At 32.2% G+C, this 15,214-nt stretch overlaps 1 protein-coding gene across 1 annotated transcript; it reads right to left on the bottom strand.

Annotated features, from left to right (window-relative positions):
• Window positions 1–4,080: 4,080 nt before the first annotated feature.
• On the bottom strand, window positions 4,081–12,747 carry LOC129318208 (protein S-acyltransferase 8-like). The gene is made up of 5 exons (XM_054962848.1): window positions 12,379–12,747; window positions 7,910–8,095; window positions 6,252–6,557; window positions 5,908–6,141; window positions 4,081–4,948 (listed from the first exon to the last, which is right to left on the bottom strand). Exons 1-5 carry the CDS (start codon window positions 12,415–12,417, stop codon window positions 4,442–4,444), a joined length of 1,272 nt encoding a protein of 423 aa, XP_054818823.1. The 5' UTR covers window positions 12,418–12,747; the 3' UTR covers window positions 4,081–4,441.
• Between the last annotated feature and the right edge of the window lie 2,467 nt (window positions 12,748–15,214).

Below are 15,214 nucleotides of genomic sequence, written 5' to 3'. Positions count from 1 at the left end.
CTTCTTCATCTTCTCCTCCTGATCTCTTAACAAAACCAAGATGGTTAATGGAGGAATCATCCTCGTCCTCTCCATCTGACAGAGCAAACTTCCTCGTTAACGAGGTCTGTTTCGAGACGAGGAATCCTAAGTTGTGTGTCAGATTCGCCAAATTTGGGCTCTCTAGATCACCAAGGAACAAAGTTGGCGAGATCAAAATAGCTATTGGGATAGCCATAGACATTTCTGGGATCTCTGCGAATCACATATACAGAATGTTAAGGAGCCACAAAATGAGATCAGAATACGTGCCATTGTTCGAAACATGCATGAAGTCTTATGCTCAAGTGACGACGACGCTCAAGAGGACACGTTCTAGGGTTTGGAGAGATCCTATTGGGTGTGATTATGGTTTCTCTAATGCTTTGAATTGTCTTAGAAAATGTGAGAGTGCGTTTGCTTTCAAAGATGCGTCGTTTTTACCTATTTTAGCAACCAACCAGGTTTTGAAGCGATTGGTGTCGTTTGAAAAGATGTTTATTCAAGATTATGTTCCGTTATGAAATATAATTATTTGATGATTGATCATATAGTGGGATTTTAGAGTTAGAATGTTTGTTTCTGGAAAACTGGAAGGAGATTGATTGTGAGAAAATAATTGCCATTTGGGAAGCGGAATATTCTTGAAGAAATTTTTGGGCACCAGGTGAATTTTTTAAGAAGATTTCAAATATTTTAGACATTAAATTTTCATTAAAAATTTGGCAAAAAAATTGTAATTAAAAAATATTTAATTTTCGGTTTTTCAATCAATCCTTAATTGATTATCGAAAAGTTAAAAAGAGACTTTGAAAACTTTAATTGAAAGTTCTAAATCTAATTACCATCGAGCAATAAAATCTTAGAGAGGATTGAGCTTTATATGAAATAAATCCTACTCGCAATTAACATCAACGTCTCAAGAATTATAGATTTGGAAACTAATAATATTTGATACCTATTTGCAATCTAGTCAAGCATGCAATAATTTGAAAATCAAACTTAATATCAACCTCAATTTCGCTGCCAACTTTTACATTTTTTTAATCAAATGGCCGCCATAAGTGTGACTTTTCATGGCAATTTTAAGATTCCTCACTTAAAGTCTCACTTTCTATATCTAGAGAGATAAAACGCGTGAATCATAGCAAAGACCAAGGATTATTAAAAAAAACCATGGGAGTCAAGGCAGACATAGAAGAATCATTTTCTTTCCAAAAATATCTTGGCGTGTGGGGAGAACTTGAGGACTTGAAAGAAAAATATGACAGGTCTCGTACTTCATTTTTTTTTTTTCAATTTTTGCTTTCTCTCATTTTTCCTTCCTCATCCAAATAAAAGAAATGTTATTTTCTCTCCTATTTTACTCTTCTAGTTTTTCATTTTTTCACATTTTTTCTGTCCAAACAAAGCATAAAAGTTATCACTAAAATTACACTTTTTATAGCGACTTTAAAGGTAAATACAAAATTAGACTTTCTATATTGATTGTTTTTAAGTCCTCAAAGTTAAACTTTTTATTGCGATATAAAATCTTGATTTTAATTTTGAGGGAATGGTTGGAGGTGAATTGGGAGTGACTTAGAATTAGGTCATAAGAAGTAGAAATTAATGAAACATTTTTTTCAATTGCCTGTTGATGATTGAAAAGAAGATATTTTCATTCGTTTTCCTTATCTGCATCTAATGAAGACCATTTCCCAAGTGTCTTAAATCCACTTTTTTAAGCCATCAACCTTGAATCCACTTACTAGGAATTTGGTTGGAACACTTGTATTAATACTATATTTTATCTGAAAATTGAAAAAAAAAAAAAGAAGAGATTTTAACCAACTAAATTTTCAAATGGGGGCCCAAAAAATCAAATGATTTTCAACAAAAAATTATCGTTGAAAACTATTTTAAAAATTCTACTTTTATTCATTTATATTTCCAATATGATTCCCCCCCCCCCCCTAAAAAGCACTTCCATTATATTTCAATTCAATTTTGAAGGATTTTTTTCATATATACCGCCTCTGGTCTTAAATATAAGACAAAGTTCAAAATACAACGTAACCTTAAAATTGTAAATATATATATATATATATATATATGTAACTTTACAATTTTTAACATTCTTTGTAATTAATGAATATAATAAATCGTTGTTTAAAAATTAAAATTACAATGAATATATGTTGGAGAAAAATTGGGGGGGAAACATTAATTATTTTAATTTCGTTATATATATATATATATATATAATATAAGACCAAACAAACTTTCAAACTTTGTTTGATATTAAAAACTAGAGTGATATATTTTCATTATAGAAGACAGGTCTAAAATTTAAACACAACTTATTCATTGAAATGCCAACTAGTTTTATTTAATTACAAGAACTAAATAATATAGATTTTGTGTTTGAGAACAAGAAGCAAGCTCATTTGTTAGCCAATGGCTGCAAGGATATCACTAATAGTGGTGGTTTTTTAGTTTTGATTACTTTAAGTTTTGATTTGCCTATTAATAGTAATTCTTCCATTTCTATTTACTTGTTATCTTGGTTTGTATTTCTATTTTGTCTCAAAATGTATGTCATATTCTAAATTTGAAGGTACAAGCATTACTTGTTATTAATAATACTCATGTTAAATGGAGGGAATTAAATGAAAGTAGTTAGTTAAGATTTAAAATAACGTGCTATTAAATGGAAAACAAAACTAAAGAGGAAAAAATAATTCTTACATTTTGCTTTCTTCTTTTTTTTTTTTGAGGACAAGAATAAAGACAGAGGAAATATAAAATGACTATGGGGCTGTTTGAAAATGTTTTTATTTTATTGTTCTGAGAATTGGTGTTTTGTAGAACATGTTTTGAGAATAAAAAAATAATAAAAATAGGTAGTTTTTTCATTCTTCCTTGTTCTCCAAAACAATAATCACATAACACTTAAAAATTATTTTTATTTTTTTGTTCTTCAGAACAATGTTTTGTTTTTTTTGTTTTCCAAAACACCTTTTGAAAACACATTACCAAACAAATTTTTTTATTCTTTTATTTTGAAGAACAGAAAACTATTCTCAAAACAAGTTTCTAAATGGGCCCTACATTTTCAAGTTTTGATTAAAAAAAAAGTGTGTTCTATTTGGTAAGATAAGATTTAAATCATTTAACAATTAGTAAAGCAAAAAAATAAAAATCTAGTATTTTCTTTTTTTGACAAATATAGTAGGTAAAAATTAAAATTAATATTTAATTCCCCAAATAAAAATACGAGTTATAATTTTAATAAAATAAATTAATCCCATTTTTGGGCAACTTAAGTACCCGAGTTTAGTTGCATCAATTTTTTTTTTTTAATTTATTCCACCAATAACATTCTTTTGATTTTCAAAATGTAAAACATTTCCAAGAAAAAATTGTCATCGTTTAAAAGGAATGTCATATTTGTTCATAATTGGCCAAAAAAAAAAAGTTATATTTGTTTATATAGTTATTATGATTATGGATTCTATAGAAAGGCATTTAGTTGCATTTCATGACAATTTTTCCATACTTTGATGAGTTTTATTCAATTCGCGTAAGATATGAGATTACAAGACAAAATCACGAAAGCCTTCAAATATCATAACACGACTCCAAACGGATAAGCCACAAAACTATCCCATCATAGCAAGGACCCCTAGAAAAACAAATATTAGAACCATAAAACAAAATATACTTAAATATGTCAATATAATTATATTATGCAGAAAAATTAGGGCGTCCTAATTTTTTTTGGCCCAAAAAAATTAGTTAATGGATTATCGAAAGTATATGACACTCACCAATTCTTTTTTTTTTTGGCCATACACTCACTAATTCAGAAAGCAGTAGAAATACAATTCAAAGAAAAGGTCATTCTTCTGTGAATAAATATGAATGTAACCAGAATCAGTATGTAATTCATTTGTGAATAAACTAAATAGAATCTACTCCCCCCCCCCCCCCCGAAAAAAAAAATGTGGGGAGGGTCGGGGAATGAGATTTTTTTTTTTTTTTTGGCTTTTTTCAACAAGATCACATATTGTTGATGGATGAAAAGAGGCCTCACAAATCTCCATGGACATGACTAAGTTTTTACAGTTGGGGAAATTCCTCAGTATCATAACTAGCTATACAAACAAAAGAATAAGCCTGCAGTACTGAGATACCATACACACTCGAGGAAGGAAAGACAGAAATTGAACAAGACAATATCTCTTCGCCTCTCAAAACAAAAACGAACACACATTTATATGCTTTCCTAAGGGGCTAGGATTACAACAAAATGGCCAATCTAAGTTTTATATTGAAAGGACCAATCAATTCAACACCCCATTTCCATTTTAATCTCTTGAAAAATTGAAATGATTTTACATTTTCTATGGATGATGATTCATTGAATTTCAAGGAAGAATCATCTCACCTCCTTTGCAGCAGTGTAGCTTCTGCTTTCAGTGACATTTGAATTGGCAAGGACTTCTGGTGCGATTTCCCAGCTCTCACTTCTCCTTCCCCAACTCGAATGCCGGATGTCGGATCTGATCGAAGGGGCGCGATGATCAGAACCAAAAGCTGAATCAACTTCAGAAGTATTATGGGGAAGTCCATTGCTTCCTCTGCTGCGAATATCCTCATCAATTTCTTCAATGTTCCTCCGTTGTGAAATCTTCAATAAATCTTCACCAATATCCAGATCATCTTCAACCTTACGACGGGGATCTCCACCCAGATCATCTGCTTCAGGTTCTCGGGGAGTGACTGCCGAGGGTGGCCTCTGTACCTCCTCAGTGACAAAAGCCCGGAAATTGTTCCTTGAAGGCTTTACCTTGGTGCAAAATACTTCAAGAAAATTATTTAAACAGCCTTGATTATAAACATTAACTCTGCTGTCAGATCTGTACCGGAAGTTTTCATAGGTAGTCTGCAAAACAAGGGGTATCAACTAAGGTGATGAAGATACTCAAGTAGAAAAAGAATAGTAAGAATCAGTTTCAAGGAAGTAAATCAATGGCACTGTGAACTATATGGATATCGACTGGAAGCACTCTCTATCCCAAACACTAAAGCCATTTTCGCAGATCAATGTCCAAGTGGGAAAGTTGACCAACTCTATCCCTCTTGATGAACAAACGCTATTTGATTCATCTATAATTTTCATGATTCTGTCCTTGTTCCACCTTCAAAAGGCACAAAGCTCATAAAGATAAAAAGTTTAATCATAGGCTTTCCTCCAAATAAGGTACCTGGTGGTATATAAATTCACCATCACCAAGTCTATGAGCTAGCAGTATATTGTAAAAGTTGGGCAGTGACCCACTAAAGGTTTTTAAACTTCTTTCTACGAGGTAAGGGATATGGCGATAAAAAATTTAAATGGTTCTGTCTGTGTATTCACTTCGACTTCATTTGATATATGCCAAAGGAAAGGAAAGATGCAGGCAAGTTTATGCTTCCATGACTTCAGAAAGGAGAGAACATGGGATTCCGGCACAATGTCTAAGGCATATGAGGTTCCCATAGATATAGAGGACAGTTACTGTATAATATGGAATCAAGATGAAAACATCAAAAATGCCCCTGCCATGTTATTTTCTGATTTAAGAGGGGAAGTTTAGGCTTTGCTTAAATTATTTTCATTACCTCCTTTTATATTTTACCAAACGTCACTCAGTAAAACATTTTGTTTCCTATCACACATACACCAACCATTATTTTTCCATGCTTATGTCCATTATATTCCCATTTCCATTCCTATCTCCATCCATTAAAAATCTTTTCCCCGAACCAAAAAAGGCCTTAGTAAGAATCTAATAAAGAAGCATGCTTAACAACAAATATAAACAAAATATCAAGCATGAATGTAGTAAGTAATCGACTGACCTGATTAGTGCCTATGAGGTACAAATGAAAGCCTGTAAGCCCACCAACAAACCACAAGGAGAAGAAACAATAAGCCATTAGTATCACAGACGCAGGAGATTCTTTCATTGCCTTCCAAACTGTCCCATGATAATTATCCATCAGAACCTTAATGTAGAAAGCTGAGAAGGAAAAGACATAGATGCAAAGAAGGGTTGCTGAAGAAACAAACAGAAAGAAGTAACGGTAGTTCCTCTGCAAATAGAATAACCAGGCAAAAAACAAAACAAGCAACAAGTTAAGATCATCAGTAGAAATAAAAACACAAAAAAAAAAAAAAAAATCTCCCAAGTCAATTGTCATACCAGTCCAATGCATTGTCCCACCCAAGGGCAATGGTGATCAAATCGCTCAACACAATTGTTACAAATAGAGCAATGTGAGCAACGAGGAGGACGATACAGCATACAAGTGTCACAATACTTCACTCTTACAGTACGGCCATTGACCATTACATCCTTTGTTCGAGGGAACTGAAGACCTGGTGTTTGTCGTCCCCCAACTTCACCACCAACTGAAGAGTCATAACGAAATTCTTCCTCTGGTGGATGTGAATTCCTTGGAATAATGCCCGGATCACGAGATGAAGTAAGAAAGAGAATGACCAGCACCTATAACAACAGACCAAGGGATTATATTGTGTCAAAGACCAGCCCTATGAAAACAGTCATTTTAAGAAACAAAAATGAAGCAATAAAAAAGGTACTTCATTTAAGCACATTTGAAGATGAATTTTGACATCTCAAAGGAATGCATAACAGAAACTTCAAATAATTCAACTTATCCCAACTTTTAATAACTTACTGAAAACATGTAGACTTATCAATATCTTAGTTGAAACTTCAGCTGACACATGGATAAAATAAGGAAAAAGCATTATCATGATCATCAAATCAGCTCCCAACACTACTCGAGATAGTTTGTAGGGCTCACATCAAGAGATACATCAAGAATATCTTGAAAGCTTATACTATGTTGGAAGGAATGCATCATCATTTCAATACTTTAGCTGTATTAACTCTCGAAAGCTTATATAAAATAAGTTCAGAATTTTCAATATCTTGAAGAAATTGCAACTCAAGCATTGGTTCAGGCAGAGAAAATGCCATCATGATCATGAAAACAGCTCTCAACATTAGTAAAGTTGGAAAGAGAAAGAGATGGCATCAATAAATACATCAATAATTTGTTTCCATCTATTCTATTTTACCAGACTTAAGCAGCTACAGATCAGATGTTCTCGGTCTTAAGTCATGAAGATATAGAGGAGGAAGAAAAGAGTTGGAACATAATATGGGTTCTGGCTGCATCCATATGGCGTGTTTTGGTTGGAAGGAACCAGGAAGGTGCACATGCAACATGAAGGACTCAACTCAACAATGGTCACCTTGTGAATCACTATATGCTGGCAGAAGCTTGTTTTACAAAATATATTTCTATCTACTTTGCTAAGGAGAAAAAATTATTGAAATAAAAGATCAAAGAGTAGCTACAACAAATATTGTATAGCAGGTGAAGCAACGAAGGTAAAAATGGAAAACTAATAAAAGATTTGTGATCTAGTAATGCAGCTGGAGATTATAATAATTTAGAGAAATACCAAGACCTAATTGTTAATTAAGAGATAACGTTTTATTCAAGTTAACAATAGACATGTTCAACAAAATTGTTGTCAACTTACTTAATTATATCAAAAAAATGGAGAGAAGGTGTTAAAGGTAGATGAATTGAGAAAATAGAGAGGAATTGACTGATAATATAGTTGAAAGAAAGTGGGGTCTTTCTAACATCCAAAGTTGAAACCTGTTATATGTTTTATTTTATTGTCCAAATTTATTTCAGAGAGTCTCTGAAACAGATTGACAATGTAATGAAATGTATAGCAGGTTTCAACTATGGAATTAGAGAGATTGATGTATTAGATATTTAAAAACTAAATGAAGAAAAGCTTAAGAGAACTTACATAAATAGTAAAGAGAATTGCTACCACTAGAATGGCATGTCCAGCGTTATATGAAGAAAATTCATGTCGAAGATGCCTTGCTACAAATACACAAAATATGATAACTGGAACAGTAATCAGCAACAAAGTGACGAGCAGAGACCTAGCATCAGGCCCAAACATTAACCTCCCTCCGCATATGAACTTCTGCATAAGATTAATGGAGTTAGAAGTAAAATAAGCAATAACATTTGACAAGAATGTAATAATTCAAGACCAACTATAAGCCAAAGTACTAAAAACCGGACCGGTCATTGAACTGGTTGAGGTCAAGGGTTAAAAGGTTCAACCGAGAGTCAAACCGAAGTCAAACTAGTCATAATAAAATAATATAATTTCAACAAAATCACATTAATTCTCAATACGTCTATCCATATTCAAGACTTAATATCTCATAAACTCATATAGAACAACTTTCATGGTTTCAAACAAGTAGGTAATTAATATGAATATATTTTTAAGTATATGTTATTATTTTAAGTATAAAATAATAATACAACTCATAATATAAGAAAATAGATTTTAAATAAATAATAATAATAACCAAATCAAAATAAAACTTTAAAAGTTAAACTTATTGGGCACAGCACCCCTCCTTTTCGAAAAACAAGAAGAGCATGTTCACATCAACTATTTGGAATCATGATTTTATCTCTTGGTTTTTACACTTAGCCCACCGCACTTCTCATTTGCCTTTATATTCATGACTTTAACCCTTTGGTCAAAAGAAGGCACTTCTCAACTTTTTTTTTTTTCCTTCTCTCTGGTTTTCACCTTTTCATTTCCATTACTTTCCCTCTTCCGTCCTCATTTTCTCATCTCCCATCTTCATTTTATCAGCTTCTTCTATTTTGTCTGACCATCCTTTTCCATATCACTGAGTACACTACAGCTGCTGCAGCTGCTGCTTCCTCGCCTTCTCCGGCCAAGAAGGATGTCAGAATCAATGGTGGAAAGATCATTGCTGAGTTCAGATTCACTAGTAAGAGTGCAATTGGGATCTGTCAGGTGTGCCAGACTGCCAGGTGCTGTCGTCGATGTGGAAGGATAGTGAAGTGAAGATGAAGGATTAAAGGAATAACAAAAGGCATGCATCATTTAGGCTTGTTCTTTCATCTGATTCTGATTTTTTATTCTTTACTTATTTTTATTTTTTATTTTTTTTTTGTAAACCAAAGACCAGGCATTTTCCAGTTTTAGGAGGAAGAAGCATCGACTCATTCAACCCGTCCAACCCCATGAGATGAAATGGTCGATCCGAGTTTTCCTCGAGTCACCCGGGTCGGCTTTTAACCTAAAAAGACATCAAACCAGACCGGACACACTGCCGAGTCGCCGGTTCACCGGTTGGACTGGTTCAGTTTTTCAAACCATGCTATAAGCTATAAAGAAGGCATCATGATCTCTTCTATTTATTTATAGGCAACATGATTGTTTTCATTTGCATGGGGAGGAGGGACTGGAGTCATGAGCATAATGAGAAAGAGATGGAAGAAATCACAACACATAATGGAAACAAGATCATGGTATTCAATATTCAACTTCATATCATAAAACAAGTATAATCATGGATGACAGGTTCATGCCACTACCGAAATGCAAGAACTACAACAGCATGGTGCTTCATGATACCAAGAGGATATTATTAGAACTTAGAAAGGAAAATTAAACAAAGGCCAAAAACATTAATATATTCCTTTCAAATCCACACATTCTCACTAGGGTTGCTATATTATAGTTGTCTCATGATAGGACACCATTTTCAGACATTGTAAAGGGACAAACTTGTGTGATGCATTATTCCAGAACTTCTAATTGGCCCTGGAGATAAAATAACTTTCACAACTTGCAAAGTTGGAAATCAAACCCCCCCCCTTTTTATCAAACAACATCAACAAAGAAGTAATACCATAATCATGATCGAGAGCAATTAATGGAATCAGTAACCAAGAATAGGATTTTGGCAAAAGTCCCACAGACAACAGATGTTCAGAAAAAGGAGAATTTTCTGCCATGGTTCCAATAAGTTAAGAAGCAAGTCTTGAAAATAGCCATTTGCTTAAAAAGACATTAAATAACCATGGAAACATGATACAGTAGGTTAATAATCAATTAGCATTTTGTAAACACAAGATTGATTGTTAGGAAGTTATATAAAGAGTTTCTTTCTCAACTATGATCATTATTACACATGGACCATAAAACCAAGCATTAAACTAGATTGATCCTTGGCTACTGAAGCAATCTTATCCACTTCCCTTTGCAATCAAAGCTCCATGTTAAAAGCCTAATCCCAATTCCAGGCGGGAAAAACTCCTCACATGCACTGCATACACCAAATTATATTCCAAAGAAACTTACATCGAGAACTCCTCATTCGTACATTGAAATTATCTAATATTATGCCTCCTCAGCCATATTGGAAGACATTTTGAAGTTTCATTGAATTCAGAATGCCTTCTATCATTGGCTCCTGGGAAAATATCTCACCAGTCATCAGCTAAGGCATTCAGCTTTAACAAAATAAATAAATGCTCATCCCAATGTATATCCAACTTGAACCAGAAGTCAGCTCTCTATGCATGAGAAGGGAAACCAGTACATTCTTTTAATGAATCACAAATCATAAGTCATAACCATACTGAAAACTCACGGTCATCAACCTAACTTTAGTTTCTGTCGCAAAACAGAGGAGAATGCAAAGGCTAGAGTCTCGACAGTAGCTACATATTTAGATGCATATCAAAACTTTTGTCCTTTTCTTGCGTTTTACTATCATTTCAAAAATAAAGAAATAAGAGAACTTTCTTTTCTTTTCTTTTCTTTTCTTTTCTTTTCTTTTTTTTTCTTTTTTTGTCAAAATAAGAGAACTTTCTTAACTTCAAATAATTAACCATAAACTACACTTTCCTTCTTTTATAAGCTTAATTCTCATTTTGATCACTTAACTTATTTATATTTAGATCTTTAAGTTTCTTTTGTATAGACAAGAGATGAAGTGACTGAGCTTCTCCAGATCCATACATGTTAATAAAGATAGATACATTCATAATTCATTAATAACATAGCGCCAATTCTCATAATAATAATAATAGTAATTAAGAAAACCCTCAAAGTCCAAATTCCCAAATTTAAGCACATCTATTATAGCAAGTGTATGCATTGAAGATTCCTCACGTTTAAACACATTAAAGCGTCCAAGATAGTGAAACAATAAGAGTCTGGTGATACCTTGGATGAAAGAAATTGCATATATCATATATAGACTTCAATTTTCTTTCATCCTTTACGTGTTTAATCACAAATCATAAGGGGATCAAAAGCCTCTCCACATTACATATATATAGACATCAACGTGATGCCCAATCCTGTCATGTTAAGCCAAAATAACCTGAGTACACCAACAATGATCAAACCCATATCAGATATTACTCATTCATTCAAACCAGTATCTTAACTCTTAACATGCATATGGGAAAAGCCATTTCTAAATGATCTGTGCCAGCTGTCTAAACAACTTGGTGAAATTTTGAAAGAACACTCCCTGCTGCTTTATATGAGACGCAGCATCTTATACAAACATTATTTGCAAACTAAACTCTGCAAGTGTAAAACAAAAGATCTTTCCAACACTGAGAGGGAGAAAATTTAAACAGAGCTCAACATTTATTGCGCCCTAACAATGTAAACCCCAATGTAGCAAACAGAAAATTAACCAAATCCCAAAGTAAACATACTTCATAGCTTGCTCACATTGGTAACTTTTCTTTGGGCTAAATCTACAGACTTATCTTGCAGAGAAGCTCTACTGAAATAAAAATATCAAATTTGTCAAATTCTATATCTTTATTACTAATTTTTCCAAAAGATAAAGCAACTCAACATGTTGAGCCCAACACTTGATTGCTTAAAAGTACATATAAGGCTTATTCATTGCTTCTAATACATTTTCCAACTACTAACGAGAATACGAGCAGCTTACTTCATGGTTAAGTAGACAAGCAACTGCCAAGATAAGTAATTGATCAGAAATAGTGTAGGATCAAGTAACCCCATTCAGTACTATTCCCAAGGCTCCGCTGGCTCATACCAACCCATCAAACAGCACATAAACAAACACATCGGGGAAGAGAATAGAGAGACAATAAGAGCTGAGGGAAACGTCTACTCGAGGTAGAATATCCAAAATGCATAATCTCAAACCACTTGCGGAATGCACATGATTTATCAATTTGAAAAACCTAAAAGATAAAGATACAAACGAAGCAAATATTTCCCCTCTTCAGTTACATTCTTAACCATTCAGGAACCTAAAACTTTCCCACAACCACAGCAAACCTAGCGCGCACCCAGATGGAATATCAACCATCAACTAGTACAATTTAAAATTGAGCACAAGAAGAACTAGAAGCAAAGAGAAAGAACATTACATTACTTCCTTTCCAGACTTCGAACACGCGCTTTGCCATTAAGAGCTGTACACTGACCGTTACACTACTAGACAGGGCATGAAAGGAAGACCCGAAACTTGAAAGCGTTCATTTCATCAGCATTTTCCCATTCAAAACCAGTCTCATCCCAACAGTCCCACTGGATCAGAGTTCGATTGAGGGGCAAAATCCGAGGCTGCACAGTGAGAGAATCAAGGGGCTTTGCGGAAAAGTGAAGGGGAAAAAAGCTTAAGAGAGAGACAAACAATCAATGATCTCAACTATGGCGGTTTTTGAGTTTGGAAATTTGGAAGTATGCTTTTGGGTTAGAGAGAGGGGGGGAAGACAAAAGAAAAGAAAAAAAAAATTGAAAAACCATTTGAAGGCTCAGCGGTGGACAGATGAAAGAAAGAGAACCCTTACCGTCTCACTCACGTCACTGTGTGAAGAGTCTGCCGCCCCCATTCCTTGCATGAATTTCCCAAATTACCCCTGACAAATTACCCACTACTACTTTATCACTTTTTTGTTTTAATCTGCTTGCCACGTCATCAAATCAAACGGTTCCGGTCCTTGATAGAGATAATCCATCTTCTTTGACCATCATTTCATCGCATTAACTTTAAATTAAATTATATTATATTATATTATATCTTATATTAAAAAAAACAAATCTTCCAATTATATTATACTTTAATTTTAAATAAATAAATTATTCTTCAATCACGCAATAATTTTCTTAAAATTTTAAAAAAAAATCTTTCGTACGAATCTCTTCTTATTGGAAAAAGTACGATTGGATTATTATACTAAATATGTTATGAAGATATATTAGATAAATAGTCGGCCCATAATTTAATTGTCGATTTAAAATTTAAATAATTTTAATTTTTATTTTAATAAGATAAAATAAAAAATTAAATATATTTTTAAATATAAATTTAATTAAAAAAATTATTCTGTAAAACACTTTTTTATGGCCATGATTCTGGAATACACTTTTTTGTTTCATATCCTGCAAATACTTTACTGTGACAAAAATTGGACATGTAATAATGATAATTAAAAAGATTGTGTAATTGTTCAGCCCGAAAAAAAATTGTGTCATTTAAATATCGTCTATCAGTTTATGGTAGGATGTGTAATTTAAACTCTCTCATTTATTCATTAAGAAGATGTTATCTCAATTTATTCATTTAGCAGCAGAAAATGGAATATAACTGGAAATCTTTATGAGTTGGAAAAAGAATTAAAACATTGAAATCTGTTGATCAGGGGAATACTTTTTTAAAAAATTAAAAATTAAAAATGGCAAAAAAATAATAAAAGGTGAGAATCTTGTGCATCTGAGCACAGTGGAAAAGGTAATGAGCCCAAAAGCATAGGAGGAAAAAGCAGAAGCTGATGATTATTGGAGGATTCACATGCCTTACTTGACCATCAAACATACTTTATTCAGTCCTTTTTTCAAATAAATATAAGCAGACTGTATAATTAATATAATTAAAAAACAAAAAATAGATTTACAGTGCATTTATCTTTCATCAAGGTCAGCTCAATTCTCAACTTGACTTGATCAACGAATTATTTTGAGTTTTTGACAGCTCAAGTTCAATAGGATCCAAAAATATTGGGTAATTTGGGCAAGGCCACATGATGTTGGTCAACTTGATCGGATTTTATTAATTTAAAACTCCTCTATAGGGGACTTTCTTGAAAATAATTTTTTATCAAAATTTCTTCAAAATTTTAAATAAATAAAAGGAAACATATTTTTATAGGGATTAATATGAATATTTAATTTTTAACAATCATTTTTATAATTCCTACCTAAATTTGATAACCAAATGCAAATTTGAAATGAAAATGTATTGGTGTGTGTGTGTATATATATATATATATATATTGGACATGTGTGCGTATTTGGCAAAGTATTGATATATAGTAGTATTGTGATATGTGAAAAAATTATGGATACATTTACATAATTAAACATGTTTATCAGGACAATTTAGTATGGAAATATTCAATACTAGAATTAATTTTTCAAAATTAGGGTCGTGGTATTGAAACATGTTTATCTCAAAAAAAAATCATATAAATTTAAAATAACACATGTATATAAGCTGGTTTAACCTCTACCGAATCTGACTTTGACCCAATTCAACCTCCAATACCAATTGAATATAAAAATTATACTTTGATAGAGTGACATTTATAAGATTAGCTTGATTTTAAATTAGGGAGAATGACAATGAAGTTTTAAAAGGATTAATTAATTTAAGTTAGGTCCTAAATGTTAAACTCTAAAATTTATAATTCAATCTCTCAATTTTATAAATTTGTTGTGATAAATTTACAACTTATTTTTTAAAATTTTAATTAAAAAATAAAAAATTTTATTTTTTATTAAAATTTGAAATATAAATTATAAATTTATCACAATGTAATTACAAAATTGAAACATTAAATTATAAAAAATTTTAAAGTTTAGCATCTGGGACCTAACTTGAATTAATTGATCATTTTCGAATCTCTTTATTATTCTCCCTTTAAATTATGCGCCTATGAAAATAATAATTTATTAAAATATAAAAATAAAATTATATTAGACATAGATTGTTTAGATTTAATGTGAATATTAATAGTTTATATTGGTACTCATCATGCAAGCCATGAGAATCGAAACGGCTCCCATGTATCTATAGGTATAAGATAGGATTACCAAACAATTAATACCAAGTTTGTTAATAGCAAAAGTATTTATCCCTGTTAGTTATTGTTGTTAAAATGGAATATGGCCTTTTTTTTTAATGGTGACTTGTGATTTATTTTT

The sequence above is a fragment of the Prosopis cineraria genome, unplaced genomic scaffold (genome assembly GCF_029017545.1).
Source record: "Prosopis cineraria cultivar Desert tree isolate PC_DT_omini unplaced genomic scaffold, ASM2901754v1 PC1, whole genome shotgun sequence".
In the NCBI taxonomy this organism is placed as follows: Eukaryota; Viridiplantae; Streptophyta; class Magnoliopsida; order Fabales; family Fabaceae; genus Prosopis; species Prosopis cineraria.
This window is presented reverse-complemented; position numbering and strand designations above follow the sequence as displayed.